The 24,779-nt window shown below is 41.4% G+C and overlaps 1 protein-coding gene across 4 annotated transcripts in view; it reads left to right on the top strand.

Moving 5' to 3' along the window:
- Positions 1-24,130, top strand: part of SYNE3 (spectrin repeat containing nuclear envelope family member 3) — a 69,052-nt gene extending 44,922 nt beyond the window's left edge. For all 4 annotated transcript variants that reach the window (XM_054201117.1, XM_054201114.1, XM_054201116.1 and 1 more), the window contains 2 exons: positions 660-698; positions 12,957-24,130. In XM_054201117.1, coding sequence (XP_054057092.1) covers positions 660-698; positions 12,957-13,145 — 228 coding nt within the window. In that variant the 3' untranslated portion in view covers positions 13,146-24,130. The remainder of the gene's footprint in view (positions 1-659; positions 699-12,956) is intronic.
- The last annotated feature ends 649 nt before the right edge of the window (positions 24,131-24,779 follow it).

Genomic DNA, 24,779 nt, shown 5'->3' with positions numbered 1-24,779 from the left:
TAAAGATATTCCTACGCTCTTAGCATAAACATACATAATTATTAATTAAGATTTTTCTAGCTTAACTACTTACATTATGTGTTCAACTTTAAGATACCTAATCAGAGGATTAGACTTTACAGGTGTGAATTTGGTACTTTCTGTGTGCAAAGTGCTTTGGAAGGTATCTGAACTCGAACACGTAAAGTTTGAGGCACCTGAAAATTTTCTGCTTTGGGAAACCTTATCTTCAAATCCAAAGCTTACTTAGAATACAAATCCTTTAAAGTGCACGGAAGGTAAGCATGACCTCTATTAATAAAGAGCATATTTCTAAGAATTGTTTGCCATTGATTATAATGAGTTATACTCTGTTGACCAAAACCTTGTGTAAGCATAAATATAGTCAATAGGTGTCAGTAAAGTGAAAGCTATTGCTGAGAGAACTGCTCATCTGATTCAAATGGTCAAGAATCAGAGAACATTTCAGCTTTCAGCCTAATGTGTATTAAAAAGCTCATTAAAAAAAAAATCTCCTGCTGGTTCACTCTATCCAGGTGACCATGAATTTGAAAGAAAATCCCCCGTGAGGTGAATACTCATTTATAGGCTCCACTGGGATCTTAAATTCATGATATTATTTTTTTTCCTTTTTTTTTTTTTTTTCCTCTCTTAAACAGAGTCCTGGATCTCTGGAAGAACCAGACAGATTCAGAAAGGTATGACAGTTTCCTATCATTAAGCTAAAAAACGTTTGATAAGACATTTTGCAGATAATTATTTTAAATGACACTTCTCTAAAGATTCTTGAGATTAATTTGTGTACTAAGAGCCTCTCTTAAAGAAGTTTATTTCTTCCAGATTTTAAAAGGAAAAATACTACAGAGTTTTTATACTGGAGCTATGCTTACCCTATCTCTGTAAGCTAAATAACCATCTCCTGGGAGAGTAGGGGAACTCAGTTTTTGTTCCTCTACATGCTATATGAACTTAATTCATTTTTCAAAAGAGACTAAGGAAGAGCCTTTTCAAAAGAGACTAAGGAGAGAGACTAAGAAATATCTCTCTAAAGGATTTAGGGGTCAAGCGCATAAAATAATTTTGAAAGTGGTACTTCTGATTCTTCAGACACTTCTGAAAAAATTGCTTTGGATCATTCAGTCCACTTTCTTTCTAATGCAGAAAACCAGAGAAAGTCAAGAGATTTGTCTAATGTTATTAGACTAAATCCTTATTCTAAGCAGAAGAATTCCTCCTGTGAAGGATTTTCTTTTGGCAGTGATGACATAAGAAACAGAAGCAGTACAGGAGACGATAAGGAGCAGCTTAAAGAAAACAAAATGCTGCCAGTTTCTTATTGAACCCAAGCAGCATTTGTCATCCCATTTTCATAAAGTTGTCAAGTTTTTCTGTTGACCTGAGCAATGTTGAACTGAATCTTTTCTCTCTCTCACGATTTGCTTTGTTTAGAGCCACTCTTAGCTTCTGCTTTGTACTGTCATCTCACTTTCCGTTTGTTTCATGAAGGAATAGAATAAGGCTTTATTTGCCCAACACACAGTAGATTGGATGAATAACATGTTGCAGGAATATAATCATGTAATCTTCTTAAGCTAAATCAAACCCTTGATTTTTTTCCTGTTGCAACATCTTTTTAGAAGAGACAAATATTTAAAGGATGCAGCGCGATGCACTTCTAGGATGGCCAGAAATCAAGACTGTCCCCGTTCCAATGAGAGATTCCTCTGGTACTCAAATGTGGAGTAGCATCTCCCATTATTTTCCCCCCGTGAAATACTGTCCCATTTAAGGTAGTTTTCGCACATCCCCTGAATAGTTTTGGCCACAGTTCAGCCTTCCTGAAAACCTCCAAAGAGTTTCTGTTCTTGCCTGGCTGGTTGAGCATTAATTGTTTGGTACTGTTGATCATCCTGTAAGGTCACCAGAATTTTTCAGGCTGGAAAAACAAAGCGACATTTTAATCCTTGGTGTAGAGGCAGCCAAACAGTTATTAGTGCTGCTTTTCCCTAGAACAGGCCTAAAGGGATATTCCAGCAGACTGACCAAGGTATTCTCTGCTTTCGTATGATTTGGTTGGGTCAAGTTGTTTGTAGGGGAAAACAAAACAAAAGCTTTAAGCATAAGCCCATCTCCACTGCACAATTACATACCATTTGTTAATTCATCTGTCCTGCCTGCCTTGGGGTAGGTGGTATTTATTCCTCCTTAACTTCTCTGAAGGAGACTAACGTCTTCAGTTAATTTTCAAGGATACTAGAATAACATAATGGCATACAGCAAATGTTTGTCAATTAGGCCTACAGCAAGAGCACAAAAAAAGCCTTCTATGAGTTTTTAATAGCTACTGAACACAAACAAAGAGAAACAGCTCGGGGTAGGAAGGAGCAAAGAACTGAAATACCTCATAAGCATGATGGAAATGGCTCCCATTGCACCAACAAGTGATTTGCAGTTTCCCTTCAGCCAGTACACGTGTTGCAGTAACTTACACCTTGCTCACTTCGTGCGATTTTGCTGATTTGAGAGCATTCTTTCTCTATTTAAACAGTATCACTACCATGAGAATCCAAGTGCTGTAAGCAGAGGTGTCTCTTTTTTCATTCAGGGAAAGGCTTTTACCAGGATGTGAGCCTGTGTTGCCATAAGATTGCTGAGCACCACTGAAGAGAACCAGAAAATAATGTTGATCCCTTTTGGGTGCATTGCTGTTCAGGCTGAGAGAAGAGGAAAAGCAAACCGACTGCAGAATTTGTGGCTTTGCAGTTTATTTTAGATTCAGTTTAACACCTAAAGTGTGGCTAGCAATGAAAGAAAGATTAGACGAAATATTTTTGTATGTTTTGAATATCCTTTGGAAACCATGGTGAAGGAAACCAAGTACGCTGAGAGAATGGCCAATCTCAAGAGTTAGTATCTGCAGAAAGTACACGTGGTTGTGGGCTGCATCACGGTATTTGCAACATTCAGTGAGTTTGCATGCAATGGGATCGGGTTATCTCTAATTTGTGAGCTCCCTCATGCTTTTGGGTGGCACAAAATTGGCACAGGTGGCAGAATTTCAGGTTTTTTTGGACTGGTCTCTGCTTTCTACAAGACAAGGTGCCCCGTGACTCTGCTTGTCGCTCTTGTTTGAGCTGTGAACGTTTTCTAACAGCAGCAGATCAACCTGGAGAAGGGGAAGACTGTGGCCAGTCTCCTTCCATTGCCTTCTGGTTTTATTCCATTTCTAGACTGCTTGGCTAAATGTTGGGTAGAATACAGCCTGCTCCGTGTATAGTAACGTGCTGTTTTTCTGATCATTCATCCTTTGCTGAGGACGTGCCCCAAGCCACTGGTGCCCTTAGGAGCAGTACAGGCTAATGATTGCGATGGGAGCGACTTCTTGTTGATTAACAAAAAACAGTTGCAGGAAATTGCACTGGCTGCAGTGAATTTTTAGCAGGTGCCAGTGACAGGGCGATGTAGATGGAGATTTCTGCAGGGCACCTAGCACACCCAAGGACATAATCAAGAAAATGCTCAATAATAACTATGATGAATGTTACTTTCAAAGGCTGGCTCCCAGCTACCTGAAAATATTCCATGAGCATTCTTAGCATAAATAGGAAGTCAAAGGCTCATTATTTACAGGTCTAGGTAGCGCTGTTTGATTTATTTTCTCGAGTGCTCAGAGTAATTACACTTCCTTGCTAAACAAATGCTTCTGGCTTTATTGTTTGTACAAACAAAATAATTAGGATTCATTACATCAGTGGTCAGCTAATTGCTTCCTTTGAGATTCTGCTAAGAGTAATCTCCTGTAACACACAGACAGAAGGAACGTGTAATTTAATCTTATTTAGAAATGTCATTGATCTGGAGTCAATCAAATTAATGCAGTCATTCAGGAAACTGTGCAAAGCAAGAGCTGCCACAGCTTGCCAGGAAGAAAACAGAAATGTGCCCAAGTGCAGATATGACAGGAGTTCTTCATGGCAGGAAGTCACGTTACAGAAATGCACAGCATCGTGTGTTCATGCCTGTGTTAGTGGTGCCCCTCTGAAAGTATGTGGCCCGTTTATTTTCCTGAAGTCCTGCTGGGTGTTAGCCACTTGAAATCTTCTGTACAATTACATTCTTAGTAAAACGGAAAAGACTCATTAAAAGGTATCTTTCCCTCAGTTTTCCATATCTCTTTTATAGATAGAGGTAATATCTCTCCATATTTTTTTCATCACTGTGCCTGTCTGCTTTAGGAATTATACCATGGACCAAACACAGAAGATGGGCATCTTACCATTAAAAATTAGCAGATAAACTTATTTTCCCTCAGCAGTGATATTTGGTCAGAAAGGAGACTTGGGGGGGGGAAAAAAAAAAAAAAAAAAGGCAGCTGAAAAATCCTGATTGCCTCTTCCTAACTCTGACCCCCTGTTAAGTATACTGTGCCAGACAGCATCATCCCCTTCTTTCTGCAGCAGACCCAGGGACATCCCTTCACGTTACTGCACCAGTGAGACTGCCTGCCAGTCTGCTCTTATTTCTGTAGGTTTCGTGTTATTCACCAGTCTATATTACAGCTTTCCCAAATGCTAGACAACAGGGACTCTTTGTTTATGTTTCATCTGGTTCTGCCACTTCTGTGCCTTGCTGATGCTCTCCCTCTACAGCAGTGCTGGTGCAAGATGGAGATGACCTCTTGCTTCCCAAGACAACTGGTTCTTACTTTCTGTTAATGTTAACGTGGTATTAGCTAGGTATGTGCTTGGTGGTCCCTGCTTGCCTTGTTGAAAAGATGTGTCCTTTAGTAGCCTACCATCTTGTGAAGTATTAGCAGATTTTCAGCAAGCAGATACCTTAGAATGATTTTCTCAGCAGATATAATTTTACCTCCTAACTGAAAGGTAACGAGAGAGAGATTTGTTGACCAATAGCAGAATGAAACCAATTTCCATTATATACTTGAAAAATGTTTCTACTGTAAAAAGCATGGTAGAAAAAATTCTTGTAACCAATACCTCAAATTGTATACATATTAGTTTTTTAAAAGTAAGCCGTCACATTTTAAAATTATTTAAATAAAAATGCAGATAATATTCAAATTACGCATAGTGACTGCTGAAATTTAAGAAAAGTTTAATCTTGGCTTGAGAGAAGTCACTGGCAAAGCAGCTGGAAACATACTTTGTTGACATGATAAGCCATCTTTTGATATCAGTAGCGTCTTCTACCAGTTCCAGAACATGTTGTCTTTATTTCAGCTTTTATTCTTTCTATGCTCAATTTAATTAGTTTATTTCAAATCGCAAGGCTGAGTGGGAGTTGGAAATTGAGCGAAGTAGTTCTACTTCTCTGTCTTCCTGAAAAAATGTAGAACACTGATATCTCCTACTAAATTTCAGATACACTGACTGAAATGTCATCCAGCTACTAGCTGCCGATAACTCTCCTAAAAGTAGTACAGCATTGCTCTTAAGTACAAAATATATTTATTGGAATAAACTGTATTGCTTGAAAGTGTATTTAAAACTAGTGGAGTATTCCTGTGCTAAATTTTTATTGCTGAGCATGTTGTCGTATGGTAGGAAATACCCCTTTGGTCAGTTGGGGTCAGCTGTCCCAGCTGTGTCCACTCCCAACTTGTCGTGTCCCCCCCCCATCCTACTCACTGGTGGGACGGTGTGTGGAGCAGAGAAGGCTTTGACGCCGTGTACGCACAGCTCAGCGATAACTAAAACAGGGGTGTGTGTTCAACATTGTTTTCATCACAAATCCAAAACATAGCCCTGTACAAGCTACTCTTAAAGAAAGCTAACACTATCCTAGCCAAAAACCAGTACAACTGGTTTAAAAACCTCTTACCCTGTTCTGAACCTTTGGCAAATACCTCACTTGTGATACTTAAGAAACTAAGTCTAACTCACTGCCTGCTGTTGGATATGAAAATGTTCTTCAAAATTACCTCACCGGAAGTTTGACCTTCCGTATTCTTATAACGTGGAACTAAGGTATTTTTAACAACCCATCCTACCTACCACTTTTCTAATCTTCCACACGGCTTCCTAACTTCTATCACATATCAAACACTTTCCAGATAAAAGTAGTTTCCACAGCTGTGATGAAGATGGGACCAAACCACGGACTTTTTCTGCTTGCTTAGGCCTGGAGAATTACAGAAATCAGTGCTACTTTAACAGATCAGGCTGTAGCCCTTGTCCTGTGTCATGCTTTCCCTAAAAGCTTGTCATGTTGTATATGCACACAGAAGCTAACCTTTATAAATCTGTTTGTGTCACAGTAGCATATGGCACAGTACTTAGAACTAAATGACTTTGCAGCAGAAATTCTGAAATATCTGCTATATGTGACTTCTGAAACCTCAGATGCAAACTGCTGGCTTTTCCTTGCTTTCTGTTTCTCTTAAATGAAACCTTCATCAAGGATTCTAACTTATCATCCAGCTGTGTTGAGGTAGTCCACAGAATCTCCCCTAAGGGAGAAAACAAAGCCTGTAATTTGCCTGTATACTTACTTATTTATGTACATACAGTTACGCTCTTCAGAATTGAAAAGACTGTTAGGTTGGAAAGTCAAGCAATCTGAAGATAGAAAATGTCAGAACTAAAATTGCTTGTGTGACCTTAGTTAACCGCCCTTCAGCACATTCATTCTAGTAGCTCTTTATGAGATGGAGAATGATAAGCCCGGGACTCAAAGGGGTCCCAGCCACCCTTACTAACTCCTCACTGCCGGTTCCCTAACCTGGGCAATGTTTGCGTTTAGGAAAGTACAGTTCTGAACCCAGTGGCTCACTGTCCTTTTGCAGAGGCCACATAACCTCTGATTGACAGTATCCAGCTCTTAGTTCCTGCTGTGGTGTATGGGAATGAGCCACAGCTTTGCCTAAGAGCATGTTGGACACTCAGTTCTATGGCGACAGTAGTATCCAACTCCCACAAATTATTTCCCTCTTGAAAAGACCACCTGGGATTTACAATATGTTGCTCATCTTAGAGAGGGATTCTTACGGCTCCAAGTTGAGAAGTGATGAGGAGCCCAGCTCCAAACTATCTCACATTGAGGTAAAAACCCAATTTGCTTTGGTTTGAGAGAGCAGCCTGTGCTCCCCTCGGAACTGATCTCCTCTTGTTGGCAATAACCTGCCTCTGTGAGTGGCAACCGAATTAGTCCCTGGTGGGATCTCAAGTGTCAGAAACCAGGGCCTCTCAGAGACAAAATATCACTGATAAGGCAACTGCTTTACCAAAAAAAAGTGATGGTGCTTGAAGATGGCATGCTCCTGTTCAGAATGAAAGGGACGTATGGTGAGCTGCTGTTGCCTGGCAGCTCTGTTTATTCTCAGAGGAATAACGAAGTGGTAGAATTGATACCTATGTAGGTGATCCTTTCCGAGGCTTATCTGTTCTTTCTGTTAAGATGTACTTCCTCTGGCCCTGTTGCTATAGCTTAAGCCCGTTACGTTGTGATATTCCCACTGTGGAGATAGCCCTGGATTCATCCTGTCTAAGCGTTTAACTCAGGGGTTTACAAAATCATGCGTGGTGCAGAGAGTGTAGATGGGGGTTGACTTTCCATCTCTTCCACAAGAAAGAACTAGGAGCCAGGTTCAAAGCTAACACAAGGGAGCTGCTCTTCATGCCAGTTGGTTGACCTGTGGAACTCCTTGCTAAAGGATATTGAGGACTTTGTATAGTTTGTATAGGCTCAAGGGGAAACTGGGCAAGTATCTGGAAGAAGGATTCACTGAGTGTTAACTAGATGGAGAAGCTACATCAGGCTCGGGAAATGGCCTGAGCTAAAAGCAGTTGGAGGCTGAGAATGTTAAGGAGAAATTATTTATGCTTGCCTTAGTACCTTTGCATCTGCCCAGGTTGCTGCAGAATATAGGACACTTGGGCTGGGAACAGCACTGGCATGAAGCGACATTCTGTGACATGGCTGTTGGCGTCTTTGTCTGTACAGTGTCTGTAGGACGCCAGGGCATTGGTCCCTTTATCCATGGGGAGAGCTGGAGTTTTCAGACAGCAGTGCATTTCCCAGGATAGTCCCTTGGTGAAATGCTCTAAGGTAAGAGGAATGAATACAGACTAAATCTTTTTTCTCTGCTGGCTCACAGTGCAGTGGTGCAGGTATGATTTTTGTCAGGCACGCTGGTGACATACAAGCAGCAGCAAAAACCCACTAATGAGCACAGTATAAGATGCTATATTCCTCTGCTCCTTCAAATAGCTAGATTAACTGTGTGTTTTCATATATCCTGGAATGTGGTCAATAGCAAACCAGGGAGTGCACTGATTTTTAGTAAAACACTTCAGCAACTTACACAGGAATATTATGTAGCAAGTTCTAAAGTGCTTTTCTGCTGTTTCCCATCCAAGTGATTTTTCACGGTGCATTTGGTAAGGAGTTATTAACTGCAAACAGATTTAAGTGCTGAGGACTCCCTAGATCTAAACCGATGCTTGTCATTCAAATGCCCCAACATGAATCAAGTACAAATGTGAATGTTCACAGCCAGTGCAGTTCATTTGGTAACAAGCATGCATTTAGCATTACACAAAACACAGCCGTCTACCCCTTGACAGTCCTTGCTTGTCCTGGAATTTTGAGGGAAAAGAGGTAGGACATTTATCCTTGATGGTGAACTTTGAAAGTATATTTTCTTTTTAAATGTCAACCTATTCCTTTTCCATGTGTGTTTCAAAAATGTCTCTGACACTTTGGCTCGATACCCAGGTATTCCAGCTGTTATTCTAAGATGGTGGAAATTAAAGTTCTGTTGACTTCACTGGAGCTTTGCCAGTTTTCCTCAGAGGAAGATTTGATTTCAGAATATTTTGTGGAGCCTAGATCTGACACACGCACTGCAGGCACTGTGGGTGCCGGGTAGTAGCTGTACTGATGCCAGTAGCTGGAGCGATGGGGGAATTCCACTGTGTAGCAGGGGTTGTAGTTCCCACCTTCTGATCTCACATGGAAATGAAATGTTCAAACTGTCTTTTGCAATGGTGGAACTGCGTCAGACTGTCCTTTTCTAACCCAGAATGATGTGCTAAAAGGTTGGGAGCGTGGTCCTGACTCCAAGTAGACTCATACAGTCCTGATCACTCTTGCAGAGCAGAGGTTTGAACCTTGGCCTCCTGAATTCCCTGTTGGTGCCATAGCATCAGGTCCTCCCCAGCCTGAAAGCATCTCTCTGCCACAGCAGAGACCTAAATTGAAGTGTTGCTTTTTTCACGCTCAGAGAGAGAGTCAGTGCCTGAAACCTTCCCTGCTTTTTCCAACTGTGTCATCTCTCCTATTAAAAGTTACTGTGTCCCCTTCAAAGTTTCCATCCTTTAACTTCTAACACCTCTAGTAGTACTATCACCAAAAAAAATAAGTGTCCCATCACCAATTGTTCCAGCAAGCACAAAGCAACAGAACTGCTGTAGGTTTCATGTGTGCAAGAACACCAGAACCTGGGCATATGAGTAATGTGTCCATTTGTAAGGGTATCTGCTGAACTCCATGAATAAGTAGTTCCCAGTCCTGACTTTATTTAGTTGTCTCTGTGCATAATCCTGCTGCAGACACTGAAGTTAATGGTAAATCTCCCATGGATTTCAGTGTGTGCGGGTTGGGGCCCTCATATATTAAGGGCTTTTCATTGCAAATTTGCTGAAAACACCAAACCCTCACAGCTCCTGTGTGCCTCATCTTCAGTCCTGCAGAGACATCATAATACCATGTTTGTGATACCAGAGTCATCCCCATGGCAACAAATGGAGTCAGAAATACAAGATTCTGACCTTCCTGTGTGATCAAACAAAACAGAGAAGCTGGGCCGCAAAGGCAAAAGTTCATCAAACACAAATGCCTATAAACCCAGCAAGCAGGTGGGAGAGAAGCAGCAGATAAAGACAAAATATTTTGCCTTCTCTGAAGTTTTGCCCCCAGGCAAAGGTCCTTCCGCACATTTTTCTAAAGCTAGGATCTGCTGTGGTTAGCCTGAGTATCTTACCCTGCAGAAGGCTCCAAAGAGAGCAAATGATAGCTTGTTAATAAAGCCATTTCACACTAATTCTTTCTGAAGGAAGAGCTTTGAGAAGCAATACTATTTTACAGCTCCTTCCAGTAGATCTACAAACAAGACACTTAATAAATAACATTTCAATCTCATCCCATTTCTTAGCGTTGCATTAATAGCCTTTGCTTTAGAGATCAGGGTAGAATCAGCGACCTGCTCTGAATCAAATACTGGATCAGTAAAAGAACTGGTGTTGGAAAAACACAAGTGACTGATTAGCAGGGCTGTGGCAGGAATAGAGGTGAAGCACAACTGGAAAAGCACACCATTTACCACCAGTTCATAGGCAGAAGGACGCAACTGGGAAGACAGGTGTGGCAGCTGGTCTGGCAATGAAAGAATAGTTTCAGATTGAAGCAGCTTTCAAAACCAGCACTAAAGGATCAACAACTGTAAAGCAAAAGTTTTAGGTGCTGCTAGGAAGACTGGCAGGCGTTCTCACAACTGTGTCAGAGAGAGGTGGACTTACAATTCCCAGTTGGAGTTTGTCAGAACATTTTTGAGACTTACAGCTATCACGAACTATTTAACAGTCAGTCACAGGATCCTCCCCTTTAATAACATCAGCATTAAGTCTTATTATGTCTTAGTGGTAGAAGAACGTGGTTTGAATTGTCCCAAGGTAGAGGTATCTCTAATCTCATCTTCCACCAACAGAACTACACCTGTTAATACATACAGACAAACTTGTCCATGACTTCTGGAATCTGGAAAAGGCTTTTGTCCTTATAGATGGGACACTATAATAAACGTATTTGTCATATTGCTGCATATTATGGATGCAATGGAGAATTAAGAATGAGAAATGGTCAGTGAAGAGAGCAGCTGTCAGTGCCACTACTGATTAGGCCAAGGAGTGGCTGTTTCATGGCATTGCAGAACCAAGCCTAGAAGGCTCTGACCAAGAGTTGTGGCCGCTGACCTTACACGTAGCAGTTTTAGCATTTACTATAAACACAGAAGCCCTGCAGGTTTTGTTCAGCCCATGGGCTGATGAAATCCAGGGGAGATGAAGGACTTCAGGTCTGGGCTCCAGGGCTAAGGAAGGGAAAGTCCTGTTAGTACAGCTACTTACCCCTGGTACTTTGGCTCGTGTTTGAGAACAGGTCACAGCATGTGCAGATGAGTCCTGTGATGCAGCCAGGTTGGTGAAGCTTTGATGTGGAAGGTAAATGCTAGCTTTACCCAGGGAAGGTGCTTAAAGTCAGAGATCCACTTACAAACTGACATTAATTTGTTGCCCACTAACTACTGACAGTTCCAGTGTCCCGGGACCTGAGTTTTCACTGGCCTTAGCAAGCAAGTTACAACTCTGATACTGTGGGCCAGAAATGGTAGGAGCAAGCAGCTGTTGCTCTGCTGCCTCTACATCTGCCTGAAACAATAATTAAATCTCATCAGCCATTTGGCTTGATGGAAGCAAACCAACTACAACAGAAGGAGGATTTCACAACACAACTGTCTCATGATCTGTAACTGCAGCTGTATATTTGCCTTCATAATTAATTCTGTAAGCATTTACATAGAGCTGCAAGAGACAGAAATTTAGAAAGCGGTAGAAGAGAGAGACCCTTAAAAAATAGAAAAGGTAATTACTTTTCTCCACCATCATTCTGCTCTGTATTTTCTCTGCTGATGTTTCCCATGGACTATTAATGGTGGTGCCGTAGTGGGACAAAGGCATTGTCTGTTAAGTCAGGCGTCTAGCAGAGCCCAGAAGCCCTAATTTTGCTGCAGCACTAACATCGCCCGTGGCTTGAACATCACAAATTAACTTCTGCTTGTGGAAAATATGAGTCCCACTTCAGTGGATGTTCTGCGTTGATTTTTGTGATGTAAGTTGGCACCTAACACTGTAGCAGCATTAAGCGTTACTTCAATGTTCTGAGTATAAATCCACGTTTGATGAAATTAATGGATTATTGAGTCCTCTTTTTCAGGACTCCCTTACAGATAGTTGACTTGGCCTTTTTTTGTGAACCACACATAGTTCAGCTCATTGGCAGGAGATATCCCGAAATCCTGACAGTGGAAATCTCACTTCTTAATTAATCTTTCCTGAATTCTGTAGCCCCAGATATGTTCTGTCCTGTTTGTATTAATCCATATTAAATTCATAAGGTTAGCTGTGCTACTTTAGATTTGCACAAGCATAAAGAAAAGCACAATGTGACTTTTTTGCGTGTTGCTTCTGTGGCTGCTCAGCAATACATGTGACTTTAATGTCCTCTTTACTGTCAGTGTTGTGCTTTCTCTCATTCTCTTCCATCACATAAGTTTAAGATGGGCGTGGTAAAGAGGTATTGAAGCGAGCTGCACTGCAAGGCCTTTTTTCTGGCTTGCAGCCCCATGGACCTCAAAGTCAGGGTCCAAAGAGCCCATTGCAGCTGGGGAGATGGCTGTGAGGTGGATGAACTGCAAGCTGAGCTCCTTTCTGCTGACAGAGAGCAGAAGGCTGGCTCCTCTCTTCCAGGCATCGGCTCTCTCATTTTACTGACAGGAGAGTTACTGGTGCTTCTGTGCCGTATGCTGACGGTGAGGCGACCAGTCGGCAGCTTTGGCGTGAGCATTTGCAACCACCACTTTATAACTGCAAAATGGACTTGGGGACAATTGTTTTCTTTTGCTGGAAAATCAGCAGTGTTTTCCTTCTAGAAGACAACAGTTTGCAGCAATGAATTCTTGAGGAGAGTGAAATATTCTCCTAAAAGAAATTGTTTAAGCACCAGCTTCAAGTCAGCTGCAGCGTACCAAGCACCCAGGCTGGATCCCAGGGCAAGGACAACATGGGTTGTTCTGCCCCTCTACCTGGCCTTTTGATGTATTTGAAATGCACCTCCCCGGGTCTCTTATTTTTCTGAGTTGCTCTTTGGTTTGTGTCTTTCAGAAGCGCTCTGGAGGTGTGTGCTCGTTCCTGCGTCGAGTGTGCTGGGCAGCACTACCATTCCAGCTGCTCCTCTTGCTCCTCCTCCTCCTGGCCTTCCTCCTGCCCCTGCCCTACAGCTGCATGCGGGCCAACAACTTTGCTCGGTCCTTCAACCTGATGCTGAGATATGAGGGCCCACCTCCAACCTAACTTCTTGGCGTGGCACGAGGTGACTGTCAGAAATACAGACTCTGTTTTTAACAATTGCAAGTATCGTAGATTTTAGGGCTTCTAACAAGGCCATCATACCAACCAGATAGGTCACGTAAATGCAACATATGATTAGTCCACGTTAATCAGGTATTTGAGCAAAATTAATATTTTTACAATATTTTATTATTATATTTATAATGTGTATATAGAGATTGTGTATGTGTATGTATGTACATATATATATATATATATAAAAAAAAATGCATATCTGTGGTCATTCACCATCCACTGTTTAAGGGTAATCCTGCAATGTTTCTGTTTCTACCATCTTTCAGCCAGGAATACTGAATGATGGTTTTGTTGTGAGGTTTTTTGGGTGATTTTTAAAATCAGATTGTTGTCGATTACAACTGAAGTCAGAGCACGTATGAGAAGATGTGGGCACGCACCAGAGGGCAAACTGGAGAGCAGGCACAGTAGAATCACGTGGTTGACATTCAGCCCAAGGAAAATTGGGACTATTCTATTTGAAATCTTGAGCTGTTTTTTCAGTATCTGGATGCAGGGATTGCAGAAGGTAATGGAAATTTTTCTACTGACTTCAATAGGAGTGGGGGTGGGCCTCTTCTTGTTCTCATTTTTTACCAGATTTCTTCTCCAATTACTGTGTTCTCCATCCCACCTGAATCAGGAGAGGCAGAATACAGTAGAAAGAAAGCTGGGGAAAAAATGAACATATCATTTTTAGCATCTCTGTAGCAGGAGAAATTTTAAAATCAGGTCAACAAATTTGTGAGCACCGAACAAAACCTTGTATCAGTAATCTTGTCTATGAAAAGCAGTGAGGTTTTTTTTGTTTGTGGGGTTTTGTGGTTTGTTTGTTGGGTTTTTTTACTTTATAAAGAGGCATTTGGTAATGGATCATAAAGCCTGAACAGCGTGATACAGTCTGGAAGTATTTTAGTAATACAACCCTGTAAACAAGATTCCTTCCTAGGGTGTTTTTATATTAATGGTTTGTTAAACTGATGTAAACTGATTGTATCAAAGACAGTCAAGCATAGATTTCTATATAGTCTAAACTCTAAGATGATGACAACTTGTCATTTATTTACCTAACCTTATGCCTGATTTATCCAATTTCTGAATGTACATTTTAACACTGCCTTTTAATGTAAAAGCAATTCTCACTTTACTGTGATGAAACCATTCTTAGTGGTGTTTTACCTAATTGACTCCTGAGAGAAAAGGTAATTTCTAAAATTTTGTGCCGATTCTGAGAGATAGCCCTTATTGTCTCACGTTTTTAGCCACAATAGTAATCATGAAAAAAAAAACTAACAGAAGAAACAGTTATTTTTCCCATCCTAGCTATGTTGCAGGAGGAACTTGTCTTCTGGGTATCAGAATGGTGTATTCAGTGTTGTTTTCCAAATAAGTTCCAAAATAATATTAAATCTGTTATGTCAGTAAATAATGTAGTAGCTGAGAGACTGAAGGAGGAAGTCATACTTCTTTAACAAAACCATGAAAGTTTTGCTAAAGAAGCAAACTTGTGTGGAACAGGGAAAGGCGTAGCAGCAAGGAGCTCATTATAGGCACAGAATGAGGGAGAACAGGCAGATGTGAAAGAGAACTGGCCAAAGATAAACAGGGGCATCCGACAATTTATAGACCCTAAGAAAAGGAGTCACAATGAATGCAGAGGACAAGAATACAGGCTCTATGGAGGAAAAATCTCTGAATCTTTTTGGTTCCCTCTTCCTGCTGCAGTATTGGTACTATTGTACATTAAACGGCTTTTCTTCAGTGAGGTGTAAATGAGGCAAGTAACAGGGACTCTACCAGTGTTCTGAGGAGGGTCTTCCACCGCCAGGACTCTGTCGCTGTCTTCATAATAATACTTCCGACTACACTGGGTTTGCTAGAATTGGATAAAAATGCCAAACTTCTGCTGAAATTGAAAAGGAGAGTGGACATTAAAGGAGAAAGAACGGGGATGGTGAATGTTTTCAGGTAGACTGAAAGGGGAGCATGAGGAGGAGCTGTACTGATGTGGATGAAAACCTGACTGTCGGGAGGTAGCAGAGGAGCTCTAGAGAGCAGGCAGAGTGGGGCTGAAAGCAGAAAGGTGAGGAGCGAGGATGTATGCTGAGCGATAAGGCATTCACATCTAAACGGGAAGCGAAGGAAGGCCTGTGAGTTCTTTCATGAAGGAGCCAGATGGAGAGGAGCTATAATTCAGTAGAGAATGGGGCAAATTAATTCCTCCTTTGCAACAGTTCTTTCAGCAGAGGACATACCTCCTTCTCTCCTCTGATGAGCTGTGCAAGAGCCATGCACGTTCCCACAATGTTCCTCTAAAAATTGCTGCCAGCCCTGAGGGAAGAAGCCCCTGTGGCTGCGCAGCAAGGAGCTAATCATCACACACGTCTCCATTTCAAATTAAATGTGCCAGTAGAAAAGAAGTGTAGGGGAAGAGGGGCAGTAACAAAACCCACTGTATGTGGCTGTGGATGTGTGTACTCGTGCACACACTTTTCTGTGGCGTAGCTACATTGCACTTCTCTGGGTTTTGCTGAGCTGTTTCAGGTGATGAAAGTAAAATGCCAGTGAGAAAGTAAAAATAATGAGGAATAGTATAGCCACAAGTGAAAATCAGTAGGGAGATAGGCACTTTTTTTTCTATGAAAGCACAAAGTCTCACATCAGATTTCTTTTTGCCCAGCCTTTCTGCTCTGGATGATTTTTATGTGTTCACAGAGGCATTTGACAACACAGGAGTATGCAACTGGGGGAAAAAAAATTCTACACGGAGGACCGTAACAGAACAACTGCATCGTCACCTTGATGTTTCAGTGTTGTGGCAGGTTTAAAAAAAAAAAAAATTAGAAACACATTTTTGCTGCTGGGTTTGCATTCAATTTATTCTGTAGGTCCCCTGTCTGTAATCTTGGAATTTTTTGCTTTAAATCTCAGCAAATCCATTCTCATTAACTTAAGGAATCTAAATATCTCACACAAGTGATGAATCTTTCTACTTCTTTGCAATGGAAACTATCCAAAGCACAGGACTTTGATGTTGATCTCGCTTAAAGCAATTTAACTCTTCCATAATGTCATTGATCTCACCTGTCCAACGCAGGTGTGAGATTTTTCTAAGAAAGAAAGAATAAAAAAAATAAGCATATAATCATAGAATAGTTTGGGTTGGAAGGAACCTTTAAAGGTCATCCCCCCTGCCATGAGCAGGGACATCTTCAACTAGATCAGGTTGCTCAGAGCCCCGTCCCGTCTGACCTGGAATGTTTCCAGGGATGGGGCATCTCCCACCTCTCTGGGCAACCTGGGCCAGTGTTTCACCACCCTCAGTGTAAAAAGGTTCTTCCTTCTATGTAGTCTAAATCTTCCCTCGTTTAGTTTAAAACCGTTACCTCTTGTCCTGTCGCAACAGGCCCTGCTAAAATCACAAAAGTAGTCTTGAAATGTAAATCCAAAATTTACTTTTTTTTTTATTCTCTTGGGTTTTTTTCTGAAAAGTTTGTGATACTGATTCCTGGAAGTGTGTGTATATATTAATCAAGTCAGTAATTGGAATAATGAAAACCAACTGGCTCGGTCAACTTCCAGGAAACTGAACAAAGCTCAGATTCCCCAAAACACAAGCTAAATCATACCATTTCCAAATCAGTCCTTAAAATCTTGAGCACTATTCTTCATGCCTGAATCTTTGCTCACACATGATTTGGGGGTTACCACCTCGCTTTTGTGCCTATAAAATCCCTAGCACGTACATCTCTCAGATCCAAATGTAACCAAGCTGTGTTTAGAGCTCAGCTATAAAAACCTAGGATGCACCAAACAGATAAGCGTCCACAACTGAGGACTTTGCACTACTTGACTCTAATCCAGATCCAACCACTGTCAAAGGGTGCTAAAACCTAAAATAAATTGAACATGTTTGAGCTTGTCAATTATTTGTGCATCTGGCTCAGGCCACGTAGCCTATACTGCATGCAGATACCCAGCCTGTTCACAGAGCAGAGCTCTCACGTGTCTCTCCAAGCTCTTTTGCCTGCACTGTTGGACCAGTATTTGGGTGACCACATTAATGACCCTTCAGTGTTGAAGGCAAAATCCTGCACTCCGGTGCCCATGCATTAAAGTAAGAATTCTGCACAGCCCAAAGGCACACTTCAAACCCAACCTTTGGAGTGAAAGCAAGCCTAATTTATAAATTGTAATTGATTCTGTAGCCAGATGCTTTTAACAGAATTTTCCATGACTGCAATACAGTGAGGTAGAAAATTGCTATCGTGCCACGCGTCTATTAATAGCCCTTTCTCTGATTTAAGCTAGCAATTTAGATTGTATTGCATATTATTTACATATGCCCTCTCCAGAAGTCTCCGTATGAGAAACGTGTTCAGTTCTATGCACACACATTTAAAACATTGTATTCCCCTGTTAGTACAGAATCTCCAGGGCAATCATGATTTCTACCAAGTACTAGCTTATTTGCCCTGAGTGAGATATTTACTAAACTGAAACATTTGCGGCTGAAAAGAAAGCTACTAGCCTAACTAATAAAACCACCTAATGATCACTGAATAATTTGGAGAGCTTTTAGAATGGCTTTCCACTACTCCTTAATCCTTTTCATTGGGACAGCTGAAGACCTGGGAGAGAAGAAAGGTCTCCAAAAAATGGCCATCACTAGACAGGTAGATGGTAATCTCTGCACGTCAGATGAAATCGTATTTTCTCTTCAGTTGCTCTGGGACCTCAGGATTTTGCTCCATCTGATCTCTTCTTCAGTATTAAACAGGACATGTTTTACTTTGAATGTGTGCATACACATCTCATTAGCACTAAAGACATTTGAAGACTGAGTTCATGTACAGGAATTATTTTAACTTGTGTTGACAAGAGAGTACATTGTCGTCTTTTCTCCAGAAAAAATAAAACCCCTATATGGCAGAGATTCCCAGAGCAAACAAAACATTTTAGAATAACTGAAGATTGCAGACTGAAATTAAATTATCCACCCTAGTAAACTGGAGAAATAGTTTTTCCTTTCAAGAAATGCTGGTATAAATACCCCAATAAACATATCTTTGCCAGGCATCAGAGGTGTCTTTCAGATCATAGGTTATGTGCCCAGCTGGCTGTAAGAACTGCTTTTGGAGACTTTACTATCCGTTGGATGGTATCAGTTGCTAGTCTACAGCTGAAAACAGACCCTTAACCCAAGGAACTATATCAGCTTCTTCCAGAGTCGCTGGGGGCTGTCGAGGATATTCTTAGTCGTTCTCAGATCATTGACGTGCTCTGAGCCATTACAAGTTTATTGCATTAATCTATCTGTCAGCGGTTGGCAACTCTCAGAAACCAGTTTATTAAAATACTAAAGATAATATTGTTGGCACAGGCATTCATGATTCATTCAGAAACCAATCTTATTATTTTTGCCATGTTTAAACATAATTATCTATTGGTAAAACTAGATTATAAACAGCTTAGTCGTAGGTGTTGGGTAACTGTGTGGAAAGTTTTAGGCACAAGGCTTTTTGGCTTGCACACATAGGTTTAAGAATTGTGGGTTCATTTTGCACTTGATCAATGATAAAAATTAAATAAATAAATTCTTGAGTGTTGCATTTTCCAAAAAAAATATAAAGCAGGATGGAGTAATCTGCCATACAGTTGATTTTTTTTATTATCCCTTGTCTATCCAATTTAAAATATGAATATGTGTCTACCAGAGAGTTATTAGTAGATGTGGAAAGAAAAAGAGTATCTATCAGGAATATACCAATTCAAGCAGTAGCCTAAATGACACCTCTGTTACCTAAGTGCCACATTTTAGCTCCTTGATAGCTGTGATCTATCCACCCTCCTCCTAGGAAACCGTAGGCAAGATGAAACTGCACAGGTGAAGGTACAGCATCCCAGTGGAAGCAGCAGGAGGCGTTATCTCTTCAAAAGGCAGTCTGATGTCTCGATGCAAGAGACGAACATGGAGGTTTGGCAGAATGAGAGCAACCCAGGACCGATGGCACAGCAGCAAGGGTTGGCCGTCCTGCTCTGCTGGACATAGTTTTGACAGTGGCCATCAGCAATGTGCCGTTTCACATCCCTGACTGTGGAAGGAGGCTCCCCTCAGGGTGATTCACTCTCGCTGAGAGCTGAGCCTTGGGAGTTTTTTCTTTCCATTAAATACAGAAGAAACTGCTAAATCAAAGCCCTCAGTGACAGATTAATGGTAGGTGGTAGGCGCTGATGCTCCAGGAGAAGATGCAGGAAATGCTATTGTAGCTAGAGAGACAGTCATGAAGGTCTCTCTTCAGTCCTTAGGAATTACAGGTTCATTATAGAACTGAAGTAGGAGGTTTTCTGCTCCTTTGCAAGTAAATGCCAAGCATTGCCTTTAGTCTTCTGGATTTTGGGGGTGAGCCTGTTCAGTGCCTTAGTGAATGCTAGGGGCTTTCTGGCTTCAGAACCGTTCACAGCAGTGAGTTCCACATGCTTCTTACGAGGTATGTGAAAAAGGTATTCCCCTGAATTGGCTTTGAATGTTTGATTTTCCTTCTTTGGCCCCGTGTGTTGAATCCAAGGAAGGAGAAAGACCTGCACTACCCTCTCCAGACCATTCTTTGTCTTTCCTTCTTTTATCAGAGCAGGGGAGACTCGGCTTTGTCTCCTTCCTAAAGTAAATGATCCCAGTCTTTTCTGCTTCTTTTCGTGTTATAACTCTTCCACACCCTTGATCATTTCTGTCACCTTCCTCTTAACTGTTTCCAGTGCCAGTTCTTCCTCCATACATAGAGCAAAAAATCTAGTCCTGTTTCAATAAATTGAAATTCAATACATTTTTCCCCTGTTGCAGTTCCTCCTGCACATGCTCTGCCTGTTTCTGCTGCCCCCTATGTCAAAACAGCCTTCATCACTACCTGAGGGGACTCTGGTCCTTGCCAGCCATTTCTTCCAAGTCTCCTGGCCATGTCCTGCGCTCATCTGCCTTCCGTGTTGGCTCAGGGACTGCCCTTAATATGCATATCTGCAGATGGGAGTGCAAGGGTGTCGCTTAACAATTATTAATAATGAAAGCCTTGCCATTAGCATTGCTCATAGCCTGCCCAGACCCTTTTCTCTTCTTCTCTCTAAGCAGGTTTTGATGGGTAATCCAATTACTGCATGCAGAAAATTGCCCTTTAATCGGCGAGGAGGGCCCGTGTTTCAGTCTCAGCTCCATTATCCTCGCACGGCCCGTGTAGGCGCTCCCGTGTGCTGTGTGCTGCTGCCCCGGGGCTGTGTGCACCATGGTGTGCACCCTTGAGCTGCTGGGAGCGTTTGAATGTCGCTGTTATACACACTAATAAGCCAGGACTTCTTTTTGGGCGGGGGGGGGGTGGAGAAAGAAAAAGAAAATGGTCACTTTTAACAACGTGATTTCACAACTCATTTATCAAGCCCTCTAGCAAACCATTTATTTTAGCTCCTTTTTGCTCCGTCAAAAGCTGTATGTTGAAAGGGAAAGGTGAATTTGGAGAGGCTGGAAACTGAAGGCAGGCTGCAGTGCCACCCGCCCTCACCAACGCTTTGCTGGGAGGCCTCCAGCTAGAATTCAGGGGTAGGAGCTGTTATTTTTTCCCGCCTTCAAAATCAGATTATTTCTTTTGTCAAGTCCAATAAGCATTGAACACCACAGACTTGGTTTCACTACAGATATGAATGAACGCCTCTGTACAGTACTTTCCATTGCCATGAAATATGTGTATGTGTATATATGTAATGGGGAGTGTAATTATTGTTCTGCTTAAAGAAAGGTGACATTCCACTTCAATGTAACTTTCAAGTGCAGCTTTTAAGAGAAACCGTGTCTTAAAGGGAAGCTGGAAGAGTTTAGAGGTATGTGTTTTAACGAGCTTTAATGAGCTTTAATAAGCTTTGAGTTAGGGCTTTGGTCTCTACAGCAAAAAGCACCCAAGCTGATTTTCCCATCACCTCCCAGATCAGCCCCTGTAAGAGTTTGACCTGGGAGTCACTGCTTGAGCACTGGCTGTTCCTGAAGGTATTTTGGATGCTGCATGGACTAACTGTGTCTGTCGTCAAACACCAACCTCCGTTTTGTACATGTGCTTGACTGGGAGGTGAAAGACACATCTTTGTCTTGCTCTCCAAGACCCTGACTGTCGTTTTTGTCTCAGCGGATGTATTCCTTTTGATTAGTGTCACTCTGTCCATTTTTTTTCTCCTTTTAATTGAGTTTATCGGGTGATTCGGGGAGGGCACGCTCCACCTGCCCTGCCTCAGAGCTTCCCTTGCAGCAACAGACCTTCTTCTCTTTTGTTTACAAGGGTGTACTGGACCACTGTGAAGCAATCACACAAGCAATAACGTGGGTGTTGCATTTTTCTGCCATTGCCTTTTTTAAGATGTAACACTCCATTGACATTGAAACGTGGTAGGAGACCCAGAAGCTGCATCGTTGTTTACTAGCGATATAACCCATGTACAGTGCTTCTACGGGGGACCTGTCCTCGCTTCTCAGAGCAGCTGGCTGTCTCAGGCCCAATTTAATTAACAAGGCTGGATTATAAACAATCTTGGATCCCTTCACCAACACTCCATCAATCTTGCTTCCATCCATTTTTGTGCTTTTGTTTAGTTTCAAGCTAGAAGAAAGTTTAAAGAACGATGCTAAGACTCCCATGTAGGGTGAGTAAATATCCCATATATTTCACAAAAATTACAACAAAATGAAGGGATTTACTCTCTCATTGAACAGAATTAATAAGTTCTAATTTATGTATTAAAAAGTTATTAAGAACAGCCTGGAGTGAAGTTTCTGCAATCAAACTGTTCTCTGCTTTTGATTTAAAAATGAGCAAATATTGACGTATATTTTGCCACCTTCTATTAGAAGTGACCTGGAACTAAAATGCAAATCCTCCCAAATGAGAGGTTTATTGATGCGGATCTAAATTTCACCAGTATGTCCCATGTTAGATCACCCGCCTCTGGGCAGAGAGGAAACCTAAAGCCATTCACAGGAGAAAGTCATATTGTGAATGGTTTTAAGCTTCTTCAGAGCTCCTATCCACTTCCAAATGTCCCTAATAGGGAGGATAAAAAACCTTCCCGTGAACCCTGTGCATTTTGCATGTTGAAATCCTGGCTTGCATTCAGGTCTCCACCTCAGCTTCTTGTAAATGTTAATATTCGAGTAGAACAAAAACATTAGAGGCAATTACAGCATGAACATCTCTTCTTGTTTATGTATAGTAGCTGATAGCAGGGTCTGTAATAATAATCTTTGCTCATACATGTGCTGGTCAATGTAACAGTTGGGTACAAAATACCTTTTAACTGTCACAAGAAAATAACTGGATTGATGTCACTTCTTGCTTGTATGAATATAATTATTTGCCTTGCAGGGACCAGTTCCACTTTTGTCATGTTATTTATGATTTTTAAATACATTTGTGATAAATTAGGCTCGTTTCTAAGGTAAACAATACTGGAGCCAAGCAGCTGTCTCTGTACATGTGCATGTTATCACAGCTGATATCAAGTCCAAGTCAGACTCCTTGTCTTGCTTGGACCTTGCCTTGACCTTTCTGGCTTTTTCAGGGAAACGCGGACCACTCTATTTTCTTATTAAAAAGGTGGCTTTTTGAAAAGCTGAACTTATTTTTTAAATCCTTTCTTTTTACAATTATTGATTCTGAAAGACTGTAACAATCATATTTTTCTAAACTGCCAATTGCTTGTGTTGGGAAATGATATATAGATATATATATTTTGTTCTACAGATTTCCATGTAGTTTTGAAACTTTGTTTTCATATATATCCTCCTGTTTGCTAGAATTATCTCAAAAAGATGTAAGCTTCTGTGTACTGACTCTATGAAACTGTATGAAAATGCAGCTGCATAAAAAGACTGACTTTGTTTTTGATTTAAATTGTTAGAGCTAAGTCATCCTTAGTGTTACGTCACACAAGATGTATGGAAAGAAATCAGGTCATTGTTTCGAAAGGCTGGACAGTGTTACGTGACACTTCCTAAAAAGTCTTGACTGAAATCAGGAGAATTCACCCTAGAAATGGTGCCATTTTGGGGCCTGACTCTATAGCGTATTCACACTGTGTAGGACCTTATTTCACAAGTGCTCCATGAAATTTCACGGGAAATATTAAAAAGAAGAGCCTATGATGTATGAATAGCAGTGACAGAATAAGGCCCTTCTGTAATGAAGAATGAGGCCTTTTAACTGGGGAAGAGGTTACATTTTGTGTATTTCAGGACAACATTTTGTGTTCTCTTCTGCGCTGTGGACTCCTCCTGTGTCCTCTGGATTTATTCCAAAGCTGAAATGCCAGATTATATCGATTGAAGCCCCCTGCACAGAGGAACGTAATACAAAGTTGCAGTGAAATATTGCAGAAAATGGCCTGATTTCATTCTTCAGAACAATAGTTAAAGTCACTCACAGCCTTGGCTTCTGCGCACCTGTGAAGCAGAGGCCCTTGGTTTGTACCTTGGTCGTGGTGTAACATGGAAGGATTTCTGCTCGCTGCCTGGAAAATACTGTCTATTCCTCAACCTTGTCAGAAGCATAATACTTTCTCAAGTAAAAAAAAAAATCTGATTCTGCAAGACTCATCTGGGAGTTAAGGGCAGCTGGGACCTTCTGTGATCAGGCCACATTATTCCGAAAGTTTATCCCTCGACGACAAATAAAATACGATGTGGCTTTGCTGTTTGCAAGTAGGATAAAGAGACTGGAAATTCATCACTCCAAGCCCTAGCCTTGTGACTGTTTTGTGACGCTCCACTTTTACCAATTAACTGTGTTGAATCGGATTATAAAAGCAGAGTATTTTACTGCATGTGTCCTTTTTTGTAATGAAAATATAGTTGTATTTGATGTTGCAGTTGTAATGCAGTAAATAAATACATACGTATTTCTTTTTAAGGACTTTTAAATTATTCTGGGGGGTGCTTTCACATTTTTGCCGTGCTTATTTCTTACCATCAGAGTATTTGGGCTGACCTAGAAACACCCAGAAGAAGTAAAGCAAGGGTAAAATTTGCTGTTGCCTGCCTCTTTGCTTATGGACCACTGGAAGAAGGTTGTGCTGAATGTACCCGCTTCACTCTAGCCCTGTAAGATTTAGTAGAAAATGTCAGCCTTTCTGTAAGACCATGCAGTTGTTTGAATAGAATTCTACCGCGCATTGCTAAATCATATTACGATTCAGTATGATTTCTTACGGTGTTGGCCTCTGACAGCTCTCTCTCTGTGGGGTTGCCCTCAATCCCAAACCTGCTAAGTCAAAGGGGAATGTTTTGAGGACCTCAGATTTGAAGTTAACGCCAGTCACACGTAGTGAGGGAGCAGTGTGTTAGTCTAACCACTATTTACTTCTCTGAAGAGTAATCACTGCAGCATGTATGTGCGGATGCACAGCTCTCATTAGCATCCAGGTAATTGCTGGTTTCTTTCCTGAATCTTTATGAGACAGAGTCTGCCAGGATCTCTGACATCAAAGGGCTCCACAGGCAGTTATTTCTGGAGGAGTGGAAAACCACTACAGTTTCTTGGTGAACCTGTGGGCTATGTT

This window comes from Rissa tridactyla, chromosome 4 (genome assembly GCF_028500815.1).
Source record: "Rissa tridactyla isolate bRisTri1 chromosome 4, bRisTri1.patW.cur.20221130, whole genome shotgun sequence".
Lineage (NCBI taxonomy): Eukaryota > Metazoa > Chordata > Aves > Charadriiformes > Laridae > Rissa > Rissa tridactyla.
This window is presented reverse-complemented; position numbering and strand designations above follow the sequence as displayed.